This window comes from Falco punctatus (assembly GCF_963210335.1).
Source record: "Falco punctatus genome assembly, chromosome: 7".
In the NCBI taxonomy this organism is placed as follows: Eukaryota; Metazoa; Chordata; class Aves; order Falconiformes; family Falconidae; genus Falco; species Falco punctatus.
Window position 1 is genome coordinate 20702550 of NC_137587.1, and position 26589 is coordinate 20729138.

Sequence of the window (26589 nt, forward strand, 5' to 3'; positions counted from 1 at the left end):
GACGAGCATTTGCAAGCTCTCGCTACTCCTAAGCCTTGCTAACTGCTCTCCTCTCAAGACTAGCCTGTGTAGGTTTCCTGAGTGGTTAGTTTGTGGTTTTTACCATCACAATTTAGTATCTGGATCTTAATTCAACCTCTCCATAGCCCTCCACTGCCCTGCCAGAGGTCACAAAGGTGGGCTGCTGCAACAAGGCTTTTACCTTTGGTCAGATTCTACCATCCAGGCTGTTTCTCCTTCCTCCAGAAGACAGACCACACTACTCCTGCTCCACCCAACCACCTCTCCCACCCTCCTCAGTGCTATTTAAGCACTTAGCAGGAACGAGCTACAGCTGCACAACATCCATGTCAATCAACCCACTGCCTTCGGGGCGAGGCCACAGCTGCATGTTATCAATGCTAATCAACCCACTGCCTCCATTCCTCTACAGTGGGCAGCTTGGGCCCTTGGTAAAGCTGCACTTCTGAATCCTCCAGAAGCTGTTGTGAGGACCTGGGGAGCTACCCTGGGGCTGCAGCTGAGCTGGAGGAACCGGTGTGCAGCCCTCCACGTCAGCCCTCACTGTCAGAGGGACTTCCAAGGGCTTGGGGCAGTGCCAGGGAGTCAGAGCGATGGCACACGGTGTATCTGCAGACACAGAGGTGGCTTCCAGCAGGTCCTTTTGAGAGAGCTGCACACAGCTCTGCTCCTTGGGTGATTTTTGAGGTCCCCTGCCCGCTCCCCCACCTCTTCCTTCCGCCCCCCCGGCAGGTGAGCCCGCAGGAAGCCACGCGAGGAGCACGGCAGTTTCCAGCGCTGCGCCCAGGGTGCTGTGATGGTTTTGTGTGCGCGCGCGTGTTCTTTTTCCACCCAGGCAACGGTTTGGGTCACCGGGGCTGGTTTAAGATGGGGTTTGCAAGTTTCTGCTCGGCAGGGTATTTCCTTGAGGCAGTGTCACAGCACCATCTGGTGGGGTCCCAGCCAACCGCCGGCAGGACAGGGGCTGCTCGTCTGCAAACGGTGGTGACGAGGGGGCCACCCTGGGCGCAGGGTCGCTCTGCCCCGAGTGCGGCCGCAGCAGGGGAGGGGGCCCTGCCACCCCCTGGCAGCAGAGGCGGCACCTTTGGCCGTGCTCGCGGTGCGCTGCGCTGGCAAGAGCTCGCTGAGAGCTGAATACACCAGCCGGCTGCCATGCTGCCAAGTGTCCCTGGCCTGGTGTGCTTGACGTGATCTGTCTGACAATGAGGTGTGCTAACCCTTCCCTCGGGGGCTGCGCTGCAGCTGGCACTCGGTGGCTGTATGTACTGGACAATATATGGCTTATGTACTGGACAAACCCTGCCGTTAGGCAAACTGCACCGTCACGGTGAAGCAGCATGTGGGGCAGCTTTAGACCCAAGTCTAAGACAGCGGTGGCTGCTACATAGCACCACAGCTTCTTCACCGTGAGTACAAGCATAAACCACTCTCACCGCACTCTTTTTCCATATACATCTATTACTGTTGCTCAGGTAGTACAGACAAATGTAGAGTAGGAAATGCGCAGTGCAGGTTTGCAAGGTCTTAGCTAAGTAAATCGCTCATCGTTTGTGAGGCACTCACTGAGAGATTTGGGGTATCAAAAGTTATATACCGAGTATCATCCATTATCACCGGGAAATATAGCGTAGTGTGATCATTCTGGTGTTCAGGAAAAAGAGACAGGAGCTGCTGGACTAAAAGTAGTTCAGGGAGAGCATGTACAATGAGCAGATGTGGATTTTAGAGCATCCAAGTGCCAAAACTGGGAAAAGGTAAAGCAAATTGAAACAAACAGAGGGCAGGTGTGAGCAGAAAGCTTGCAGCTTTTGGCAAACCTGGAAGACCAGCATACATGATCAGCAGTGGTTCTGCTGTGCTAGTGGTTCAGCACAGTGCGAGAAATAGGCTATGACAATTTGAAGGAAAAGAACAAGGAAGCTTTTTAAACAGATAAGAAAACTTGATTTTTTGAGCACATGACTTTTCAGTTAGCTATTCACAGGAACGGGCAGTGATATAGAGAACATGGCAATGGCCATGTGCGTAAGAAACAGTAGACGTGCTTGCTTATACTTTTTTGTTAAACAGCTGGTGTGATCTGAAGCTTTACTAGGAAAACAACATAGAAAGAAAAAAGCCAAGTGCAACCAAAAACACCACTTCAGGCTGAAGCACTAGATGCTGTGTTTAACTCCAGCTCTGGTAAATTCTGTCTTTGGCTAGAGGCACGGAAGGGCCAAATACTGATTCTCTGGTGGCCTAGGCAGGCACAGGCTGCTTTGGAGAGCTCTGGCTGGTAGCCGGAATGGTGCTGAGGTGGACTTCTGATATCTCAAGGCACTTAGGAAAATCCAGAAGTCACAGTGTGGTGAGTGAGATCCACAGACCCATTCACTGAGTTTGAGGAATAAATCTTTCAGCTGTAAGTGTGAAATGCAAAGATTGCATCCCATTTCCTTTCTTTCCCTGTATATCTTTTTCTTACATCTCTTTCCTGTCATTGTAGTGCCAGTGTACGTTGCACCAGTGCGACTCTACCCCCCAGCTAAATTCTAACCCAAGTTTAAACTCCAAGTTTGGAGTACCTCTACTTTCATGGCTTTACAGTGGGAGCATTATCAGATTTTAATAACTTCAGCTATACTATGGGTGCTCACTTCCTTTAAAAGAGTGACCTGCTACATCTTACCTCTATGAACCACAAAGTAACATCCACCTTTGTGCCTCTGATACGCAAGGAGCAATCTGTTGCCTTAGAACACCAGAGAGCTGGCTGTTGGGTAAAACAAATCCAGCATGCAGGTAGGATCCTGATGAACCTGGTCTCCAGTGATGTATCACACCTACCTACATACATACAGAGCAATTCTTGATCTGAACAGAAACATCTACTCTAAGCATATTGATCTGGATTTTTCCAGCTCAACCTGCCATTGCTAAATGTGCACACAGTGCAAAGGTTTTCTGGAGTGGAAAAGGAGAGAACAGGGAAAAGAAGACATTCATCCCTGGTTACAGGAAAAAGTCATCACACAACACAGAAGTATCATTCATTACGAGTGAAACTCTGTCTTTTAGCTTAAGCCCTTCCTTAATTTTGAAGAGCAGATTTTATCATACACTCTTCTCTCCCTCATCGCTCCCTCATAGTCCTAGGCCCAGCAAATCAATAGTAGTGATTGTCCTTCAAGCATCTTGAGACTACTCAGACATACAGAGTTGCCATTAGCTGGTACATACAGTGCATGATTTGTTTCTAACCAAGGTCCCCAGCCTGCTAACCCTTGTACTTTCCTCTTAGCGCTGACTCTATCCAAGGCCTGAAAGGCTCCCTTATGGGGAGCCAGTGTTTCTGCTCTATCCCCTTCCTTGAAGCTGACAGGCATAGAACGCTCTGCTTGTGCTGCTCCCCCAGCTACAGCCCTCTGCCAGGCATAACTGCCAGCTGATCAGCGTTATTGTCCTAGCAAATCACCCCCAGGGCAAAAGGCTAACAACTCTTGCAGGTTTGCAAACAGAGGGGATGAAGGGGTAACTGATTGCAGGGCTGGTAAAATGGGAAACATGCCCTCAGGTCTTGTACACACAGAGCGTTTAGTCTTCCAGCAAACAATGGCTAGGGAGGGGGAGCGAAGGAAACGGACTGGAAAACACACGATTCCAAAACCCACGCAAGAAAACTAAAGCCACTGAGGAACGGGCAAGAAAACTAAAGCCACTGAGGAACGGTTCGGCACTCGGCTCTAGCGTGAGGGTGCAAGCAGGAAGCGCAGGCAGAGTGAAAATCTTCCCACCTCTGAATTCATTATCGCTGACTCTGCTAGAGCAGCGGCAGAGCACTGCGGGTACAGATCCTGGGGCACTTCTTACTACTCGGGAGTACGCTGCTACTACACCTCACTTTTGAAAGAGAAACTTTTTCTCTCCCTAGAGGAAGTAAACCCTCTTCTCAGCCCGTTTCATGGCTCCCCAAGCACCGGCAGCCGCTAGATGGCACAGGTCAGAGCTGCGTCTGTCCAGGGAAGGATCTCGGCTCTCCCTGCGAGCACGTTCCTCCTCCTGAGCCCCTCGGTTTGCAACCACGGGTAAGTACCCCCACCACTTGCTTTCCTTTTCTCATCTGTAAAGCAGAGATGTGATGCGGCCGAGTAGTTTATCTTCACAAACTGCTGGGATACCCATGGATGAAGAGCCCTGTGTTGATGTAACAAAAATGTAATTAATAATAAAGTGCCATAAACATCGCAGAAAACACTCTTATTTTGGGGGTATGATGCCACCAGTTGACAAAATGCAACTAATTGCAGTGCTCAGCTTTCAGCTGTGCCCTGTGCTGCACGCAGCTACATGCTGTAGCATAGCAGTTGTATGCTGTAGCGTAAGGCTTCCCCTGGGAAGAAAATGTCCTGTGGTAAGAGAAGCACAAGAAATCGGGGACAGGAGAGTGATGGTGTTCTGTTTGGAGACTGACCACTTGGAGAGCAGAATAGGAGGATAAAGTTCGGAAAAATAGGATACTTGTTTGTGAGGCAGGCAAACAGAAGGATTGCAGGGGAGTTGCACCCCCAGGTCATAATTCCACTGCCTCCCTCCCAGAGAGGGCTGGAAAAAGCAGTATTGCAAGAGACCCAGGTACCCGCTTTTTGTGATGTAATTGAATTGGCTTCTGGAGGACTGGATGAGCATCAGAGCTGGCACAAGACGGGGGGCAGGCACAGGGGTGGCAGCTTGTCTGGCCAGCAGCAAGCTGCTAAATCATCCCAGCTGTATCGCCCAACTGCACCCTTGAACCTCTGAATCCAATACAAGTTTAACGTGTATTGTCTCATGTCATCTCCATTTGCTGAGGAGAAACTTGTGCAAACTGCCTTTCAAGGATCAGGTTAGCAGAGTAAGGTAGGACTAATGACGGATTTACTTGTAGATGCATGACTGCAGAATTTTTGTTCCCTTCAGCTTTCTAGGGCTGGGAGTAGCAGCTTTCTGGCAGTTGGAAGGGATGATTCCCAGCTTTCTCATGGAAAGTGTCAGATGTTGGAACACGCTGCCTGTAAAATATATGACTTTAATACTTAAAGAAGTCTATTTATGGTTATTTTAAAGTGGAGCTTACATTCCTGTGCTCTGTAAAGTTGGAACTAAGGCACCTGATATGGAGAAATAATTTGTTCCAACAGAGTATAAAAACGTTCTATTTTTAAAAATAATCCGGTTTCTGAAATACACCAATAGTTCAGCCAAGTTTCAGACTATAATGTGTTCTGGAAAAAGTCTACCAGGCAAGACCCTATCTACTCACAGTCTGCCTACCTGACCCATAAATACTATCTTCTCAGAGGAACACAGGTACAACTTCAGTTTTTAGACCTTTTGCTCTTCAGCGGAGCACCAAATATTTTTAAGCAAAACAAACATGCGTGCTTCCCAATTTGTTTCAAGATCGCATGCTGGAGGAAACCTCTGAATTTGAACCATTGTCTCGAGTATAAAGATCGCGCTCCCTCCTGTGGTCTGTCTATACCAGTCTTTGACACTGCAACTGCCACCTGTCAAAGCTCAACTCCCTCTTGTCCTTTTTTCCCTCTTCATGGCTTCTGTCTACCCCAGACTCTCTTCTTCCCTCTCAAGACTGTTCCACACCTCTGACCACCAAGCAAGTACTTTATTCAGGCTGCTGAACCGTCCTTTTAATCCCTCTGCACCAATTTATATGCCTAAAACTACAGATTCTGGATTGGGTTTGCTCCAAGTTGAGGTCAGACGTGACCAACTTAAGAGTGGCACAATGAGTTACACTTCATAAAAGCAATTAAGTGTACACAGGTAGCTCACTTTACATGTCAGGTAAGGTCAGAACTTTAAACCCCAATGAAAAATATAGTTTTCATTTCCAACTCTACAGTGCGCCAAAACAGGGCTGTGCTGCTCTGAAACCTGTGCAAAATTGTTAGGACTTCCTGATAAGATAGTCTTGAGGTTTGGTTTTGGTTTTTTTGTTCTTCCCCCTACCCCTCAAAGGCAAAACAAAAAAAAAATACCCAAGCTGCTATTCATAGTCTGTCCTCTTTAAGAAAAGAAAAATAAAATAAATTTGGTGACACAGCAGGAAATGGGGAAGGGGAAATCAGATGACCCTTCTACCTTTTCCCCCATGGTACATTTTAAGGGCTTAAGCTTTTCTGATGCAGAAAAAGCCATGGACAAGAAGTCACGTGCATAATAAATAAAAATCTGGGCTTCAAAATCCATTATTTCTCCAGGCACTGATATACCAAAATAGACAACTAAGAGCCGAGTAACCATGGACTCAGCATCTCCTTTAAGAAAACTGTTTTCAGCTGCCATAAATTCCTAGCCTTGCCCTTCAAACAAATTTTAAGAAAGCTGCCAAGTTCACATCTACCATAAAAAAAATCTTTCCCCAGAGAATGATCAGATTTAATATTCTTAGGATTTCAAAAGCTCACCTTTTCCTTACCTAAACACCTTTGTGCATCTTGGGGGAAGAGAGCGCCACTGCTTGCCACCTTGAAAAACATGTAAAAAAATTAGAGAAAGGTCTATTTCCATTGTGTGACATTGCACCTGTACCACCACCCCACAATCTGCAGTCCTTACTTACCTGTTGCTATATTTAGAAACCAGGACTACAGTTAACTTGGATGCAGCTGTGCTGGCAAAGATGTTTAAGCCGCTACTATGCCAGCACAGGAAAGAAATATCATTGTAGGTGTTTCTACACTAAACCACTATCAGTTCAATCACACAATTGACAAGTTGTTAAAAAAAAAAAAGTACTTCTAGCCAGTGTTAATAGCAACACCTATGGGTAGACTGGGCTTTAGGTTCAGAAATAAGTTCTATGTATTCATGGTTACAATCGCAGCAATTATAAACTTGTTTATAACCTCAAGGTGTTTGGGGGCAAAGGGGAGGCTGATTCTTTGGTCTATATTCATCTTTCTATTGCTACTGCTGACTGAATCAACAGAAAATTATGGAAGGGAAACGATATTGTACAATAATAAAAAAAATTCACAAGATCTGCTTTAGTTCTATATTTAAACAATTTGCAAGGTAAGCATGCTGTGGTCAGAAGCACTCAAGGTCTCTGATACTGAGCTTGCCAATCTCAAAGGCACTAGGCTAGGCAGTGGACATTTTTAGGTTTTTTGGTAGCATGACAAATCTACCAAAGCAAGCAACACTGACATTTAACACAGCTGAACATATCCCAGCTGTGCTAATAATTAGTCACATCTAGCAAGATTCCTCTGCAAAGTGATTTCTATTTGTTCCTTGGGTTCTTTCTGATGTGCTAGCCTACTCAGATCACGTTAAGCCAAACACGCAAAGAACATGGTAAGCAGTAATCTGCTCTAAAAAGGGTATCTGTATCAGCCTTGAAGCCTTAGATGCACAGAAGCGGTGTGGGCAATAGACTCTGTGGAACCACGTTTCAAAAGTGACACGAGTTTACCTATAGGAAGATTCCAATACCCATGGCCATTTGGTTGTTGGTTCTTCTGCTGGTGGACAAGAAGGTATCACGCAAATCTGCCTGCAAGGGCTGCAGCAAGACCACTATTTGCCATCCATTCAAACAGACACTGATGGCCATGACAGTAAAATTCTATCTTGTCCTTCTATTAGTCAGCATCTGGTTACTTACATGTTGTAACTGGTTTCTAGTTTACATTTTGCTTGCTTCTATTATCAGTACACGGTCAAATAAATTTCCCTGTGATGGTTTCCAAGATTGTATGACGTGAACAACAGCAACAGTAACATTATTAAACAAAACTGCAAAATAAGCCAGAAAAAGTTTTTATTTTATTAGGAATGGTACATTTAAACACATGTAAGACTTTGGGATTAATTTACATATTTTTCCAAAAATGTTTCCCTTGATGATACAGAAGTTAAAAAAAATTATCTAATTCCAAACGATAAGAACAAACAGTACTTGCAGCGGAAATTTCTATTAATCAAAACAACTGTGCATTCAGGAGATCTAAAGAAATTACCCTCTTTACGCTTTACCATGATTCACTTTTCCTGTCACAACCGACTATGCTTTTCCTGGGATTTTTTTGCTGCTGTCATTACTAAAATAACCTTCCTTTCCATCAAGACTATTGCTAGTCATACACACATTATTCAGTATCATACTTTTGGGTATGAAAGCTATGTCACTTTATAAACATCAAAAACATGGACATGCATATTGACATTTCTGTGCAGTTTTATGGAGTCACTTGTCAAATAAGGCCTCTACATACAATACCACATACTACTGAATTACTGGAAAATTATTAAAATGGATTCCCAATAATCCTGATATCTGGATGGTACATCTCATTTTAACAGGAAATTCCAGCTTCCATTACTGCTTAACATTATATTGATTCACTATCCAAATGAGTAATATTCAACTAACCAATGTGTATTCCTGAAAGTTTGTTGCAAATTAAGCATATTATCAAGGTAATTTAAAGCTGGAACTTAAACAGCCTGTTAAGCCAAGCAATGGGGAGAAAAAGTGAACTCTAAATTCAGCTGGTCCATCCATTCTCACAGAAAAGTAGCCACAGAACCTTAAAGGAATAAAATCTATACTTCCTGTTCTCAGATTTAATACCAAGGACAAAAGCTAACGTAGTATTTTGGAAGTCAAAGGCCTTGGAGGTGGAGGGGGAAGTGAGGGGCAAGAGAGGGAGAAAGCAGCATATTGTCTCATCCCATTACCTCAGCATTATGTGTACATAATGTATCTATGATAGAAATGTTTACTAATAGCAGGGAAAAAAAGTAAAAAAGACTTCCCACTCCAGACTTCACTGAAAGGAGAAAGCTGACAGCCCCTCCTCACAGAGATGGCCTACTTGATGACAGGCACTTTGGCAATGTAAGAGGAGGTTACCCTTTCATCATGTTAACTCTTCCCCTCCCAGTTCTCATGTAAAATTTGTCTCAAGTCTTCAAGAAACTTGAGTCAAATTAAATGCATTAATACATCTCTAAGAGCAGGTTAACTACGGCTATGAGTAGAGCTCGATCTAGAACGAGATTTTCTTTTAGACGAAGAGGGAGATGGGGAAGCTAGCAAGCTGGAGCGGTGGCTCTTCTGGGAGTAACTCTTTTTAGGTGTACGACTGCGAGAACGAGATCGAGACCGGGATCGGGACCGGGATCGAGAGCGAGACCTGGACCTTGATCTTGACCTGGACCTGGACCGGCTGTCTGATCTGGAAGATCCTGTAGACCTGGACCTGCTGCGAGATCTTGAGTAACTCCTTGATCGAGATCTGCTTCTAGAGAAACACAGTACAAAGCTACAAAGCTGTAGTCTCACCTCCTAATAGATTTAAAGTACTCAATTTAAGTTCTCAACTATTTTGCAGGCACAGCACATCCATCTGAACATCTGAATGTGCTATGCACAGCACTCTGTTATTTGAGAGTACTGCTAGATTGCTGTTTTCCTCCATCACAACAGTATCTTCTTAGGCCAAGGCCAGCAGAAACTGCTAGCCTTGACATTCTTTGCTAGCTTGGCAAAATATGAACTGCCTAATAAAAGATGCATTCCCCTCCCCCTGCCAGGAGGAGACAAAAAAACGTTTAGCCATTTTTCAAGAAAAGCACAGAAATGAAAATTCATACTGGTGCTATTTTTTCTCTCTAGAAACACCCATGTAAATTAGTTAGGGTTTCTTTCAAGACTCTAGAAAAAGTCCCTAAAGGCATGGAACACCAGCACACTTCAGGGTGTAAGAGTTTAACACCTCCTCTAGTCATCTGTCCATTTTGTCATGAAAAGAAAGGGATTTATTTTTGAAAGACAATGAAAGAACAGCAGCTAAACAGGTTTTTTTAATGACTAAATGGCAGAACTACTTTAGGAATAATGAAAACAATCTATTTTATTCATAGTTTTTTAAAAGTCCTTTCATTCAAATATAAAATTTTATCTTTAAAGAAACCCACCTCCTTACTCTCATCCAAAAATGTTCTATTTATGCTGTTTTTAGCAAGTTAGTTCTTATCTAAATCTATTTCCACTGCTAGAAAGTGGTTCTGTGCTGCGGTATTTAGCTTAGGGGCAAAGAATTAGGTAATAAAACTTAGGCATTGATACTACTGAAATCCATGCCCTCAGCAGAATTTTATCAGGTCAGGTGACATACCTGTGCCTTCTGTGATCTTCAGTCAGTTTAATTCTGCGCCCATTCAGCTCAGTGCCATCCAGTTTTTCCAATGCACTCTTCATATCACTATATGATGCAAATTCCACAACCCTATATATATATACCATCAGGAAAAAAAGAAAAAGTTTCAGAGAAACTGAAAAAGAAGAACAACTTTGGGCCTTTTTCAATCTGTTTATTCACAGCTTGATGTTTTATCTTCTCAAAGCTAATTTTTAACTTGGTTAACAGGAAAGTATGACACTAACAGTCCTAGCCTTTCAAACATTACAAGCACTCTCATCTGCAATGAGATGGAGAAAACGCAGGAAGCTACACAAACCTGCACCAGCTGAGGAAGTGTCTTTCAGTCCTCTACTAAACTCCATTCTGAAGCGTCCAAGAAACAAAAACTTGGAGACTCTCCTGCCCTATTGACATTTTTAATAGTGAATAGAAAAATCCCATGGGTTTAGGTTTTTTTCCCCTAAAAAAAAGTATACGTAAGTTGCATTTGCTCGCATTGGCCCTAGAGCACTCTTGCCAGCACAGCCACTCTGTTCATATTTCCCTCTCTCCTGCTTCTCTGCAGCAGTTTTGTAGTCTGCAGAATTAAGAACTGGAGAGAGGGCAACTAGGTGTTCCGTATTGGTTACGTTCATTTCCTCTGACTTTGACTGTTGAACCAGTGCAAAGCAGCCACAGACAGGAGGTATTTTAGCCTCAGGAGTCAGATCATAAATGATTATACATATCTTAAGTTAAAGACAGCAGAACTCAACTGTTGGAAGTTACCCTCCCTTCCCTTCCTGCTTTGACAATTTTTTTTTCTTTTTTAAGAAACATTCTACTTTGACACGCTGTAGAAACTGAGTTCAATACCACTTCTGAACTCCTACTTACTGACAGTTTGTTTGGAGTTTTTTGTTTTGTTGTTTGTTTTTAAATTGGAAAAAATTCAGCATCTAAGCCACACCATAGATTCATGTTTCATTTATTTTATATTGCCAAGATAATCTTCCTTCAACAGTTTCAGTTATCATACAGGTATAGGCATAAAATGAACTTACCCTTCATTCCTGTTGTTTCTGTGTGCATCCACATAGGTCACCTCCCCTGCTTTTCTCATGACATCTTTCAAGTCCTGCAGCAGAAGTTAACATTTTAGTCTTAAACAGGACACAAATGAGTCCAGCTAGTAATACCCCCCCCGAAAACTTTCTCTGCTAAAACCGCTTAATGCTTTTGTATTTATATATATCTAAAAATATGTATGATTTCAAAAAAAGTTTCTGAAAAAGCCTATGTAATAGCAGCTGCATATAGAAAGGATCCCTCATTTTTACAACTGCAGTGAATAAAATATTGCTTTTAAAATAATGCTGCATCCCAAAACCATCTATTATGAAAACACAATGCAATACTTTAAATACCTACATATGCACTGAGATCAGAACTGTAACAGATGAAAAGCAACATAGTATTAAGATTTTCATGACTAAACCCCCAGTTAAATGACAGTCCCACATACATAGACAAATTCATTCTATATGCTCACCTCCCCCAACTTCACCGCAAAATTAAAAACAAAAAGGTATAATTACTATATAAACAATATTTTTACATAGGGAATTTTTTTTCTTATATTTCACTTGGAACATCTGTCACACTACAGTGCCACATCAGTAGACACCCTTGTATTTAACTTAATAGAGGCTAAAGACACAGACACTGTAACATTACTTGCTCAGCAATAGGATAAAGTACAAACAAATAATGCAAAAGGCCACTAAAAAGCTAAACATTTGTATAAGTTAAAGCAGTACTTTTACCAAACACTATCTGGTATTTTATAATCCCAGACTACTTACCGCAACATGCCACAAGTGGCAGATGATATAAGAAGGTACCTTAAGCAAAGAGTTGCTTGTCCAATACCTAGCTGGCCAAGAGGAACTCTCTTACATGAGAAAGGCAGAGTGATGGCTCATAGCAATATGCTTCACGGAGGTACCAGAGGCCCTGAAAGCACTGGACATAGTCTCCAGTCTCCAGAAGTGGCTAAAGAACCCGAGGATGATCTGTGCTAGCCAATCGAGATCAAACCCAGGCAAACCAAGATCTAGATCGCCAAAAAACAGGAGTGTCATAGGAACCAAAAAGAAAATTCAGAACAGGCCAAACCCTAGAATTTCAGCCACTAGAAAACCCCCAAATCTTTGGTTCTTTTTCCTCCACACAAGAAAAATGAGGGTTAACCAAATCAAGGTTGTTAGAAGAGGTTCAAAATGCACTTGGTTAGACATATGCTCGAGGAAGAAAAGACTATGAAACAAAAAGCCAAGAAAAACTTAAGAACATTTGCTACAGAATATAAGAAGGCTTAGTTTTATCTAATCTTTCAATTAGAATTAAATAGTTTTATTTTAAAAACTGGCATATGCAAACCAGTAACTATTTTCCTTGTTTCACATGTGCTTAACACAAAGAAACCTTAATAGCAAACGAAAAATGGGCCCTACAGTACCATTAAAAGTAACACTTCAGTCTCGGCATGTTTATCCTAATTCAGAGATGAAGAATAAAATTTGGGCTCTGCTAAAGTCAATGACAACTTAACCAGACCAGGACTGGTAAATCAAAAGGAAGTTAGAAAATGTTAATCTACATAAATATTTTCTATTTCAGTAACTTTAGGCTTTAAAACTGAACCCCCCACAGACTTGCCACACTATACTCTGAATCCTAAGGATCATCATCACCAAATATAATTTGTAACAGTAATGTCAACACAAATAAGGTGCCAACATTATTGCTTAAAAGACCGTAAGTGTGCATGTGTTATAAAATCTCAGAGTAGTTGCTATTATTAGGGGAATGTTTTAAAGTTAACTGGTTTTACTTTATCAGTGGAAGAGTCAAATTTTATCCTAAGGTTCCTGTTCTGGTTCACCTTAAACAGCAAAAGAATACCCTGCTGTCCTTAACAGAAAAAGAAAATAAGGTGTAGGACAATCATAAATAGGAAAAACAGAAATTAAAAATTACACCTTGATGTAACACAGATCTACTTTTCCCAACAGCTTGAAAATTTACAGATTCTGAAAAACTAATGAGGGTGGTTGGAAAGCTCTAAACACACAGAAATACATTTGCTAAAATAAGGAGAATTCTGGCAGTTTGTCTACTTAGATATGAGCTTATAAATGAACAATATAGTCAACAACGTGAAGAAACTGATCTGAATACAAATTTTATTTGTGGTTGGTTGTTTTGTTAGTTTTTTTTTTAAATATCCCAACACAATACCTCTTAAAGGAGACAAGTTATCAAAGCATGGGGATCTGCACACATACAAGATGAAATTATGCGTGTAAGTTGAAAGCAAGGTTCCATATCAATCGTGCTTGCCAGAAGCTCAGGGATAAGAAAGGAAGAACAATGCCACTACTGTTAACATATTGGCTATTTTAATCTGTGGTGTAAGTAGCATAGTTAAAAGCAGTTAAAACACTGTAGTCAGTATCAAAGCAGTACAGCTTCAAAACTAAATGAGGCTTGTGTATGGATGTTAGCTTCAAATGATTTCTATTTAGGCAGGTATCAAGAAGTAACGTCTCTTATGCTAACTTAGCATATATTTGAAAGAGTCATATTAAAACATTTAATTAGAATCCTAAAGATTCATCGGTATGAAATCTGAATTGGGTGGGCTTCAGTCTAAAATGGTAAGTACACATAAAGCCATTATAAATATTGACAAGTAAAAGAATTTTACAGAAACAATTTTTTACCCCCAAGTTATGAATTTAATGCTGAACAGCCCTATAGGATTTATTCTCCTTAACATTCCATTCTAGCTTACTTCTCTGGTTCCTACTGTTGTTTCTAAGCACTGTGTTTTATAACAATCTCTTCATAAACATAACTGCATAGCATACTCGGAACACATTTAGATGAAATCCAGTTGCTCATCACCAACTCAGAAGCTGTTTTTTTAGTTATTCAATAATTAACACAACTGTACAATTATGAACCTTTTGAACCTGTCATGCAGAAAGTAAACAAACCTAGTTCAACTGTTTATCTGCATGGACTGTACCCAAGCTCTTATGGAACACATCAGCAGAGCTCCAGGCAAGGCAAACAGCCTCCTCACACGAATTTAGCTGCAAGACCAAGGCTTTGAACATTCATGGTGTTCCACTGCATCTTTCAGTACACTAATTAAAGTATCTTTATTCAAAGAATATAAATGTTAACAAACAAGACTAAACTCCACTATTCACTCACCTCTTGTAAAAGCATCTATTGCTATGCCCTTAAAAAGTAAACTTTCTGTAGACTGTATACTATGTAGAACACAACTAAAGGAACTGATTATATAGTTATTCTGTTACAAGCCAGCTAAAAATTAGCAAAACCTTAGCAAGGGGTGTGGGGAGAAAAAAAAAAAACAAAAAAAAAGGATGGCAAGAAAGCTTCAAAAGACAATTATTTAAAGTTTGGGTTTTTTAGAAAATATCTACAGTAAGCTTTATTGTCACAAAAATATTTTGCAAAACATAAGAAAAGACTGTAAATTTCACTCAAAACAAAGGCATGCACTTCCAGGTTTAACAATCCAAAAAGGATGACAATCTGAATGGATGCTATGCTTCAATAATTTAGAAACAATCTATAGGATTCAAAAGTTTTATCAGCTGGTAAACACAAGTAAGCAAGAATCAGTTCCCAACTATAAAATCTAGTTATACAACTATCTGCACAGCTGTGAAACAAAAGACTTCTTTAAGCTTTTGAGCGTTCAAATGCTAATTTTTAGCAATCACTTAAGCTTTTTTGCTTATTTTTTATTCATATTAAATATTTATGATGGCTTTATTAAGAAACCAGGCTGACAGCAGTCTTACTTCCAAGGCAGGAAAATAAGGTATAAAAAAATGAAGTTAAGAGGTTAACTCACCTGCCAGCTGATACGGGATGAAAGGTTTTCAACTATGATCCTGTGTTCTGTACGAACAGGAGGTCCATACCTGCTAGAAGCATTCAGAGGAGAAAAAAGGGAGAAAAAGTCTCCAGCGTAAGGAATTTAGAACTTAGGAGATCTGATGTTTTCTATAATTTGCTGAGAGATTTAAGTATTTTCCTTGTTGCTGGTCTGCAGATTTGTTTCTCCCTACTCAAGATATATTTAGGACTCTGCTACAAGAAGAGAGCTGCTACAAGGGGATTAAAAAGGATTCTGACGAAGAACTTTGTATGAAGGCAGCCAGTATAGCTGCCATTTTTAATAGATACACTGAAATAAGTGCCTAGCAAAATGAAAATAATGTAAAGAGAATTATTTTAACTTTGGTGTTTGATAGGCTTGGCTCACACATCTGGTTTTGGAGAATATTAATGTAAAGGGCAATTATTAAATTTTTTTTTTTTAGTTGGTAGGGTGAATTCTGCTTCACGTCGGAGATGGAAGGCACAATTTAAAAGCATCTTAGTTCATGCTTCTAAATTCCAAATCACTTGTTAGTATTTATAAATGTCACCATGACCTATATGAGGTATTTTTGTGGGTAAAAATACTTTTATTTTAGTAAAATGAGAGCTAGATAACTTTTTCCTGAAGTAACTGTGGCAATTTACAGTTCCCGAATGAAAGCTGATGCTTTTTACTTAACCAAAAATTAAGACGACCCTCTCAAAAAGGAAAAAAGTGGCTTGAAAGTGTTCATACGGAAAAGTAAGGCACCTAGAAAGAACACTGCCCTTGCACGTCATTTCTGTTCCCAATCCTAGTCATTCTGAATCCAAAGGGATCTGAGAACTATGGAAAAAGGTATACCAGCCTTTAAATAAATAACGCAGGATTCTAACAATGGCACTATTTATATTACTACAAAAAGATTCAAGAATCATGAACACTGACCTTACAGAAAATTATTCTCATCTTCTCCTCCCACAGAAACATAATCCTAAATTGTGCGTATTGATTTGTACACTGAAGCATAGGCAATTTCATTTCAGTGCATACCTCAAAGTGTCCCAATTTTTTTCAGAACATCCAGATCTTCCGGGCATTTAAAGAGGTCCCACAGTCCCAAAACTGGCAGGCTGAGTCTCATTTTTCCATTATTGCAAACCGCAGTCTCTTCCTGTCTGGCATCGGCAGTCTGACGTCATGAACATGACTACAACGTCAGATGCCCACGACCTTCAATCACACTTCCTACTTTAAAAGTCCACTTTTAGCCTGGACCTCGGACCAATTATACCGCATCAAGGTTACTGCCACTAAAGAAAAAATAATCTAATTAGCATACTTGCATATGCAAATTAGATGTTCCAGACACTGGTTTGTAACCGGCAGCAATTCTGACCTTGAAACAAACGCAGAGGTTTATGTCAGTTAAGTCTTCATCTTTCTTCCAAACTCTGCTCTGCATAGGCCACAGCTATAAATGTTTCTACAGAGTAAAATATTCCATACATACTTGTTTCACACAGGCAGATACCAAGTACAAAGGTGTAATGTGTAGTTCCTTGGCAGAACATGTGCAAATCTGCAGAACTTTCACAAACTCTGCTGCAAGTTCACACAGTGTTCACCACTGGCTCAAATCCCTGAAAGTGAACAACTGCATAAACACTGTATGTCCACTACAGGTATTCTAGATAGGAGCTATGTCCTGTTTTTCAGATTCCATTGTCAGACAGAGGCTCTCCATCAGCAAGGCATCTGTTCAGTCAGCAAACTTAAGTCAATTGGTATTTAAACACTTCTGCATGTGCTAGTATCTTGTGCCCTAGCACTGTCTCTCAAATACAGTTCTTTTGTATGCTGTGCTGAAGTAAGCATTTTGATAACCATACAACTGGAAATGTGAAAGCTTGGTTAGACAGTAAATATCTTGAACTACTACTCTATAATAATTCTACTTAGCCTGTAAGCTCAGTTTAATGCCAAAAGCCTCAACAAAGACGCTCTGGTATCTTTCTTGATTTAGGGTCAAAAACAGCCAATCCAACTGCAGCACTACTCCTTCACACCACTTACACAACAGTAGGAAGCAAGACCAATGTAGTGCCTACAACATGGAGAGGGAGCATTTTATAACGGGTTTATGAACCTCTGTGAGCCAGTTAAACTGCTTTTAAATCCACATTCTCCTCAGGCAGAGGAGGTAAATGATAGTAATGGACCTCCAAGGTTTGAGAACATGAAAGTTCTTTCGTGAAGCTATACAAGGAAACAGAGCTGGATCCCTAACTCCAGCCACAAGAAGAAAACAGTATTTCAGTACAGTTCTTCAGCTACTGTGTTTGTAAGACACAGAGTCCAGACCACTTACCTAGATCCACTCTGCGACTGGTAATAACTGAACCGTTGTGGGAATCTGCCCCTTCCCCTTCGGGCTCGAGCATGCTCAATTGTAACCCTTATGACAGGAACAAAAAAACAAACAAAAAAACCCACAAACTTTGTTTGACACTGACTTACATCTTTTGCAACTGGAAGCACACATGCACAAACAAGAATTACCTTGCCCTTGCAAATAATGATTTATAACAGAGTCACTGGCATTTCTTAAAGAGCCAGAGCAGTGGTATTCTCTTGTCTCAAATCATCACGAGTCTGTAGTTCAGACTGAAACAATTAAATTTGCTCAACCAGAGCCCAAGAGTAATCACTAGTAATCAGAGGGAAAAGAGTACCAAAATGATTAACAACAATCTACTGACCTAAAACCAGCTCCCACAATCGAAATACAAGTTACTCTAACATGCAACCAGTACAGTCCACATTGTTGCAAACTGAAGGGCAACGTTCCAAATGATGAGAAGCTAGCATCACCTTATTTTCTGAAGTCAACAGACAGATAAGTAATAGATATGTAAGTTTAATTCACTTTTACTAACATTTCTAGTGACAAGACCTTGAGTTAGCTTTGAAGGAGAAATAAGTGCAACTGGAAAAAACAGTGAGCCCTGCTCCAAACCACCCCTCCTCCAGTCATGTCTTTGTGCCTCATATAAGCCTGCAGCCAGGATCCCAATGAATCTCTTTAGATAAAGTTATGAACACTGTATCCCACCCCTGAGCCACAAGAAACAGATGTCACAGCACAAGCTAATGCATTGTATTTAGATGCAAAGCACTTTTGCTGTTCTTAAGGGAAGTTACAGTATCATGCTTACCTTTCATCACACAACTCTTTACCATTTAGTTCATAAATTGCATCATCAGCATCCCGGTGGTCTTCAAATTCCTAGAAAGAAAATAGGAGTAAGAAAGTATTTTCCATCATAGTACATTCAAATGTCAAAACACATTTTCTTTATAAATTTTACATTTCTGCAGCAACAGCCAGAACACTGAACAAGGAAGTAGATTCCATTTATGACTGAAAAGCCAAGATGTTCCTGTTCACGACCATTTCTTCTCCTTCCACCCTGCAAACTCCTTTTGCCTCCCTCCATTGTTTCAGTTTAACTCTTTCCAGGACCTACACAGAAAAATTACCTGGTTTATTACAGAAATGTTTAAAATACTTTTCATGAGAGAGGTGGGGAAGTTACTTCAAGGTGTACAGTTTAAAACACAGGCCTACGTACAGGAAAAGCCTGTACAACACCACAAGCTGACCAACTGCAAACAAGAGCACGAGAGCTGTGCACTCCCAAACTTTTTAGAGACTTCTGGGCTGATTTAATTCTTACTAAATTGCCAAAGAGAGTAAACCAGAAAAAAAAACCTTCCTATTTTTTTTCTGAGCTAATTCAGCTCACTAGTCTGGCAAAAAGGTGCCTGCGTAAGAAAAGTAAGAAACAGACACCCCTCTTCAGAGTAGCACTGGCCACCTGTGGGTCTGGATCACCTATAATACGCAATTCCATATACTGTTGCAACAGAATCTGTCACTTTGCTTTTGGCAGCAATGCTGCCTTAGTCAGCCAGAGTAGCCTCTGCCCACTACCCAGCCCACTGATTCTTGGCAAAGCTGTTTGTACAGCTCTGCAGGAAACTGGGTCAAGAAACATCCAGAGGAAAAACAGCAGACTTTGTGCAGGAGGTGGGGTGAAAAAGAAGCGTTACTTTTCAACGAGATCAGCTACCCAGGTAGGTTCATTATGTGGCTGAAAAACCATGGTAACACCATGTGAGGCAAGAGGAGAAAGGAAAAAAAGTAAGCAGTGGGAACAAGCAGCTGGGTAGGGACTGCTTGAACCAACAGTGTGGATGGAGAGGAAAAAAAAAAGTGGAACTGCAGCTTCAGAGTAATGAACAACAGAGAAGAAGCTTCTCAAGTTGAAGAAAGTGTTTGCATAACTATAAACAGCTTTTCAGAAGCAATACTGGCTTAAGCAACCTACCCCTGTCTGCACTGAAATCTGTTTCACTATGAAGTGAAACATCACACATCCTTGCATGATGCAGATATTACCTTGAGAAAATTAATTTAGGCCCAGCATTTAAGAGTAGCTATAGTTAGCATCTACAACTCCCCTGATTTCAGCTAGTTTCTAACAAACTGAACATCTGCAAGTCTATCTAGCTTTACATACTAGCTTTATGGTCTGAAGTTTGAAAATATTCTGCAATGAAGTCCACAAAATTTAAGTAAATATAGTTAGTTTCAAAGATCAAGCAGTGATTTCAATCAGGTACAATGAAACATGCTTTTGACATTACAACAATGTTCAATCAAAATAACTTGGTTAATAGGGTTTTTAAATACGTATTTTAAATAAAAAAAACCAAAGATGAACTGACAGCCCATGACAAGTGAGGTACCACAAAGGATAATGCTATTCAATGTATTTATAAATGATCTAGATGACAGAACTGAGTGCACTCTCACCAATTTTTTGGCTGACACCAATGTGGGAGGAGAAATAGATATACCAGAAGCGTATCTATTTAAGTAAAAAACACAGACAGACCTTGATAGGTTGAAAGATTTTATCAACAAGAAGTGCAAATTTTAACAAAAGAGAAATATGAAATCCTGCAGCTGGGATCGAATAAACCTAAGCAGCTGAACATGCTGGGTTCTGAGTAGCTGGAGCGTAGCTCTGCTGAAAAAGACATGGACAATCCTTGCAGAGAGTCAGCTAAGCATGAGTCAGCAGTGCGGCCTTGCTGCAATGAAAGCAAACTGCATCCTGGGCTGTTATCAGGAACAGTACAGCCAGCAGACCAAGGGATGTGATTATTCCACCCTATTTGGCATTTGTTAGGCCACACCTGGAACACTGTGTCCAGTTTTGATCCCTCCAACTCAAGGAAGACATTGAAAAACTGGAGTGGGACCAGCAGAGGGTCATCAAAACCGATCAGAACGTTGGAGAACAAAGAAAGGTCGAGTGTACCGTGTCTGCTCAGCCTGAAGAAAAGGCAGCTCAAAGAGGGTCCAGTTAAAAGTCTTCCAAAACCTAAACAGTTACAGAGATGATGGAAGTACTCTCCTCACGTAGGGGCACAGTGACAGGATGACAGGTGAAGGGGCAAGTGAAGTTTTGTTCAGATGTAAGGAAAAAATTCTTCATCATGAGAACAATTATTATTATTTTTAGACACAGTTATGGGACAATTATTCAAGCCTGTTAGTGAGCTTTGAAAGAAAATGCTTCTGCCTAGGAACTGGAGAAGAGGAGGGAGGGTTTGGTGACTCATGTACCAGAGCTGAACAGAAGTTATGCCTGAATGAGTCAACAGCCCTACCCAAGAAAAGAAGAGGAATGCTCAGAGAAAGGCCATTGAGAAACAGCAGCAATGGGAAAGGATACACTAACTAAATGCAGGTCCATGTCTAGATCAGCCGTGTACCTTTGGACTTTAAGAGGCAGGTATTTACCTACTGCAGTCAGCAAGAAGTAGCTCATACTGCAGGGCAATGAGGAACTGGCACATGTAGGAGTCAATACTCTTATGAAACCAAAGTAGGCAAAGCTTGTGGTTTTGTTCTTTTCCCACAGCTTCACCCAAGGATTGATCTTGGCAGAACAAATGACATGTAAGCCTGCCATAGGCTGCCCTGTGAGGGCAGTATCAACCTTTCCAGTTTGAACTCTGTGCTGCAGAACAGATAATTCTCAGTTCTCAGGAGAAAATAGTTAAGAAACAGGTTGATCAACTTGGGAACCTGGAAAGCTGTAAAAATTTGGACAACGGTTTAGGAGCACAGAGCTCTAGAAAGCAGTGGTAGGAAACTAAGATCCAATGAACTGTGTGTGCATTTCATTTAACAGTCTAACAGACCCATAGGCCCTGTGAACATACATTGATGGTGAATAAGCCTAAGTTTAGCTGCACAAGAGTTAAAAGCTGCGCTGCTTAAATCCAACAGCAAGCACCTATTACACCTGTTGCCTCAGCCAGCTCTTTGCTCTTATGTCAGGCCATTATTTAGAGATACAACCAAGCTGAGCAGGAGTGAGAAAGGAAGATAGTGGTTCTTACAAACTTTTCTGCAGGTTAAGTCTTTGTCAAGTTTTGTAATGCTATAACAGGGTATTTATACTGTCTTCAGAAATAAGGGATAAAATTTAAATCCATGGAGGACTATGATCAGAAAATGTATTTAATGCACCTAGAATATTACCAAGATTTTGAGCAAAACCTGGCTAAAACCAGGTAAAACTATAATCCCAACATCTGAAAAGCAGTCTGAAATGTGTATTAATATTTGCCATTTCCCACTGCAACTATTATTCTCTTAAGGATCCTCCCTTCCTTGACATCAGCCCAGCAAGAATAGTACCTGCAAGCAAAAGAAAGGAAAATAAAGTATTACTTACCACAAATCCAAATCCATTTTTTAGATGGATTTCTCGTATGCGTCCATATCCTTTGAAAAATTTCTCCACATCCCGCTCCCGAGCACGTGAGCTTAGGTGTCCAACAAAGACACGGCAGCCACTCATCTTAAGGTTGATGCTAAGAAAGAAAACAGCACTGTTTATCAGATTAACCAACTTAAAATAGGGTGATTAAGATCACTTCTGTATCTCAGAAATCTTGGTTAAACAGGATTTGATTTTATTGTCCTCCCAGTATATATATTACAAACCAAATTCTCTATAGCCAGATAAGTGAGAAAATCCTGTCTTACTGACTTCTAGCAGAACCTACACAAACTCTCAGTTTTGTCTTTTTTAGTCATGTAAAGACTTAATGCATCTGAAATTATGTTTTTTGTTTGCTGTTAAGACTAATAAGGCTTTTGTATCACAGAGCATGATAAAAACCACTCTATAAGCTCCAAGATACTGGGTTAAGAGCAGTTAAAAAAAAAAACACCACCAAAACTGTTATGCTAATCATTGGAAAAACAACATAAAACATTCTCAAACTTTTGCTTTCACCTGAAGGAATTGTTGCAATAAAAGTTGTATCAGCATCCAAAAGATAAAGAGTAGTCAGAAAATTATTTTCATTTGCACTAGCCATAAAATACCTTATTTTGACAGTCTATCAAGTTATGAAGAAGAAACATTTTGTTATTGTGATATTTCAACAAAGGCAAAACCAAAGGCTATTTTGGACGTTCGGATTTTCAAAACTATCTACCGATCCAGGATACATACTCTGAGATATTTTATGGAAGCTCCAATGTTTACCTTGAGTATGTAATTTTTTTATTTTTTTTTCAGTTTACGTGATTTAGAAATTTTTAAGTTCTTGTAACTGGAAAATATTAACTATTTGGCTCAGTGAGCTTGCTGTCACACAAACCCCAAAGAATCCAAGCTCTAAGGAATTGAAACACAACGTGATCTTAAATTACAATACTGGATTGCAAAGCAGATACAGTAAACAGACAACATATCAGGTCAGCTGTGAAAGTAATTCAAGACAATTTGAATACAGTATTTTGAATTAGTGTGATTTAACTTCTGTGTTAACACCCACTAGGTTTCTATTGATCAACTTCTTTATTCAGGCCCACTGTGCCACTAGAAAAGTGCCAGAACTTCAGAAGACAGCGTATAGGGCTTCTTATGGGGCAAGGGGTAGAAGTGTGCCAGCACTTCACATAGATTAACCTAAACTGTCCCCGAACTACTACCTAAGCCAATAGCTATTCGATCACTTTCACATGAAAAGTTTTGTGCTTCCCCTACAAGAGCCTATGCTGCCCTCTGTAAGCACTGCCTCCTTTGTGCTCACACTTGAATTTTTATGCCCGCATGGAAATCCAGCTCAGACCGATTCAGCTCCCTCGCAGAGTTAGCTAGTCTTCCAAGGGATCGTTTCCCGGATGCATCCTCACCACACTGCCAAGGCCAGCAGTGGGTAGGTATTAAGGGAAAGACAGGCCTTTGCAGAGGAAGGCCAGACTTACATAACTACGTACTTTAAACACTGTAAGATCAGTCACCTCGGCAACGGCACTCATTTTTGGGTGCAACACAGCTCTGACAAATTAAAACGACTGTGTAACTGCTATTCAATACTTTCAGCTCTTAGTTTTAGGAAAACAAAGTGGGAAGAAGAATCACAGATGGAAATTAACATGGGCGGATGGAATTCATTCGCAGGACGGCCTGCGAAACCGTCACAGATTCAGCATAAAACATGCAAACTATCCGTGCATGCATTATTTACTCAACCAGCTGGGAGCACAATGGATGTGATATCTGTATCGACACCCCCAAGTCGCAGAGCTTCACAACGTCGCTCCTTGCACAACGCAACCGCGGCTGCTCATCGGTGACTCACAAGACACCACATACCGGCGGAAAAGCTCTCGGGAAGCACGGCCCCGCAGCGAAAGGCCATCTGCTCGTTCGGCTTTTTAAGAAGCCGACACGGGACGGGGCTGCGCTACACTGTCCGCGTCTCCGAGGCGGGGGGACCTCCTCCTCGGGTTCACGGCCACCGAAGCACCGGGCCGCCCAATGGCGATCGCCCCTCCGGCTCTTCGCAGCGGACGCGGAAGCTTCGTGCTCCCCATTAGGCCCCGACGGCTCCCCAGCCCTCCCTCCGAGCGGCACCGCCGGGCCCAGCCCTCCCTCCGCAGCGCCACGGGGCAGCGGCGAGGCGGGCCGCCCCCCAGGGCCCGGTGCCGTCGCGCCTCGGTTACCCGCCCGCCGGCGGCCCCCCGCCGAGCGCCCGGGCCGGCAGCGCTGCGCGGCGCCAGCGAGGCCTCCGCCAGCAGCTGCCTTCCCCTCAGCGCGGCGCCGCCACAAGAAAGGCCTGGCCCGTCCCCGCCCCGCGGCAGGGCCCGGCCGCAAGAACCCCGCTCACAACTCAGCGCCCGACCCCTCCCGGGCCCCCCGCCACCGAGCGAGCCAAGGCGGGGCAGACACGCACCGTCACCGAGTGCTGAGTCCTGCGGGCCGTGAGGAAACCACTCTTCCCCGCCGCGGCGGCAATGGCTGCCGTGATCCTGCCAACGACCGACACCGCCGCGCGCCCCCAACGGATACTGCGCAACCGCCAACGCCCGACTCCAACTCCCAGCGTGCCCCGCGCAGCCCCGCCCCGCCCCACGCGCGCCGGGAGCTGTAGGCGCTGCGGGCGGCCGGGTGGCGCCGGGCCTGGCCTGGCCTGGCCTGGCCGCTCTCAGCTGGAGCGGGTGCTGCGGGGATGAGGGCTCCCGGGGGGCGGTGTCTGGCCGGGAGGAGCGGGGCGGGGGTGGCGGGCCGCGGCCCTGTCAGGGTTAGCTGTGGGGCCGAGGCCGCCAGGTCAGGGAGAGGCCGAGGTCGCGCCTGCCGCCACCAGGCCCAGGCTGCGGGGCAGGAACGCGCTGGGAGCCAGCGCTTGGCGTGGAGCCCTCTGGAATAAACCACGCTTCTTCCCCAAGGAAGCCGTGCTGTGCCTGTGCATCCTTGGCAACCTGCTGCAGTCCCCCGGACGTTGTACTTCGTGCTGAACTGCATGTGGCTTTTGACCAAGACATAGCAAAAAAAGATGGTTATCAGGCTTAACAAGTGGACGAGCAAAGGCACACGGCCGAAGAGTTCATCCGGTGTTACCCGTCAGCTCAGCAGCTACAGCTCTGCTAACACAAGTTCCCTGCGGCCAGCCCTGCCTATCCAGAATTACCCGGCTTTGGATAAAATCGCAGTACTGTTACTGTCGCTGACACCAGGGGGAAACCTTGGGTGGGGAAAAGTGCCTCGCACGGAGATGCTAGGCAGAAGCAGTTTTTCCATGCACATAGAAGCAGCACGCTACTTTCTGGTTTATCAGTGTCTGAGATGAACTCATTTTAGGGAGTTCCTGCGGTGTAGTTCATGACAGTTCACAGTATGACGATCGAGATAAAAAATGTTACCTGTTTCTTCAGTATAGCATAGCTGGTAAAATCTTAATTGTCCGGATGCTTAAAATACAGCTGTAGTTTGTTTTGCCCATTTTTTCCCCTTGTCTGATAGCATTATGTCTGGATCTCCTGATTTAGCTTGGAGTAAATATCTAAGTTACGTCTGTGACATCATATGTTAGATTCAGGCATCATTCAAATTTCTTGCCATCTAAGTATTCTTTAGGATGCAGATGACCTACACATTCAACATCCATAATAAACACAATCATTTAGGTTGGAAGGGACGCATTGAGATCATCTGGTCCAGGCTCCCAAGATTGCCTGGGACTGTGATCAGCTTTTTAATGTCTCCAGAGATGGAGGCTCTACAACCTCTCTGGTCAGCGCAATCCAGTGTCTGACCAACCTTACAGTAAAAAAGTGTTTTCTTGTGTTCACATGAAATATCATGATTTCAAATTGTCAGTGTATGCTACTGAGAAGAGCCTGGCTCCCTCCCTTGAATTCCCTCCCATCAGGTATTTATACACATTCAGACTTCACCAGGCAGAACAGTCCCAGCTCTCCCAGCCTCTCCCTGCATGAGAGATGCTCCAGTCCCACAAAAGTTTTTGTGGCCCCATGCTGGACTTGCTGCAGTAAGCCCGTATTTCTTTTGTGTTGAGGAGCACAGCAGAGGACACAATGCTCCAGGTGTAGCCTCACCAGTGCTGAGAAATCACTTCCCTTCGACCTTCCAGCAACATTCTACCTAACGCAGCCCAGGATGCTGTTGGCTTTTGCTGCAAGGCAACTGATGTGAACACTTACCAGTAAGAAAATGGAGTAATGTGAAAGGTTAACAAAGGTACCTGTGGTTAAAAAAGAAAAAGTGGGTAGCTGTAGCTGGGGCAAGTATGTCTTAAACTTTGAATACAATGTCCAGTTGTAAGGCTGTTTTACATCTTTCTTTGAGAAGACTGTCCAAGACACTCAAAATGGCAGCCCTGTGAGTCTTTCTATATAAATTCTGTGTAGGTAGCAGAGCTGGACTATTATAGGAGTAGCACCAGAGCCTCTGTGTGCTTGTGTGCTTGAATTGCTGCATAGGAAGCTCAGAAGCAGAAAAAAGCTCCTTAGGT

General features: G+C 42.5%; 1 protein-coding gene and 1 long non-coding RNA gene across 6 annotated transcripts; one reads left to right on the forward strand and one right to left on the reverse strand.

The window, feature by feature from the left end:
* Positions 1–1436: 1436 nt before the first annotated feature.
* On the forward strand, positions 1437–7760 carry LOC308067545. 2 transcript variants are annotated; one of them, XR_013929649.1, is made up of 3 exons: positions 1437–3848; positions 3935–4088; positions 4960–7760. It is a non-coding gene; the product is annotated as an uncharacterized lncRNA (long non-coding RNA). The 2 variants fall into 2 exon arrangements; XR_013929648.1 differs by having other exon boundaries at positions 1437–4088.
* Positions 7761–7814: 54 nt separating this feature from the next.
* LOC308067539 (serine/arginine-rich splicing factor 5-like) lies at positions 7815–24682 on the reverse strand. 4 transcript variants are annotated; one of them, XM_080396541.1, is made up of 8 exons: positions 24511–24682; positions 21993–22131; positions 18390–18460; positions 17543–17629; positions 15160–15232; positions 11264–11337; positions 10194–10304; positions 7815–9338 (listed from the first exon to the last, which is right to left on the reverse strand). In XM_080396541.1, exons 2-8 carry the CDS (start codon positions 22116–22118, stop codon positions 9035–9037), a joined length of 846 nt encoding a protein of 281 aa, XP_080252667.1. In that variant the 5' UTR covers positions 22119–22131; positions 24511–24682; the 3' UTR covers positions 7815–9034. The 4 variants fall into 4 exon arrangements, with proteins under 4 accessions (XP_080252667.1, XP_080252668.1, XP_080252670.1 ...); XM_080396542.1 differs by having other exon boundaries at positions 15160–15229; positions 24511–24674; XM_080396544.1 differs by having other exon boundaries at positions 7815–9317; positions 15160–15229; positions 24511–24670.
* Between the last annotated feature and the right edge of the window lie 1907 nt (positions 24683–26589).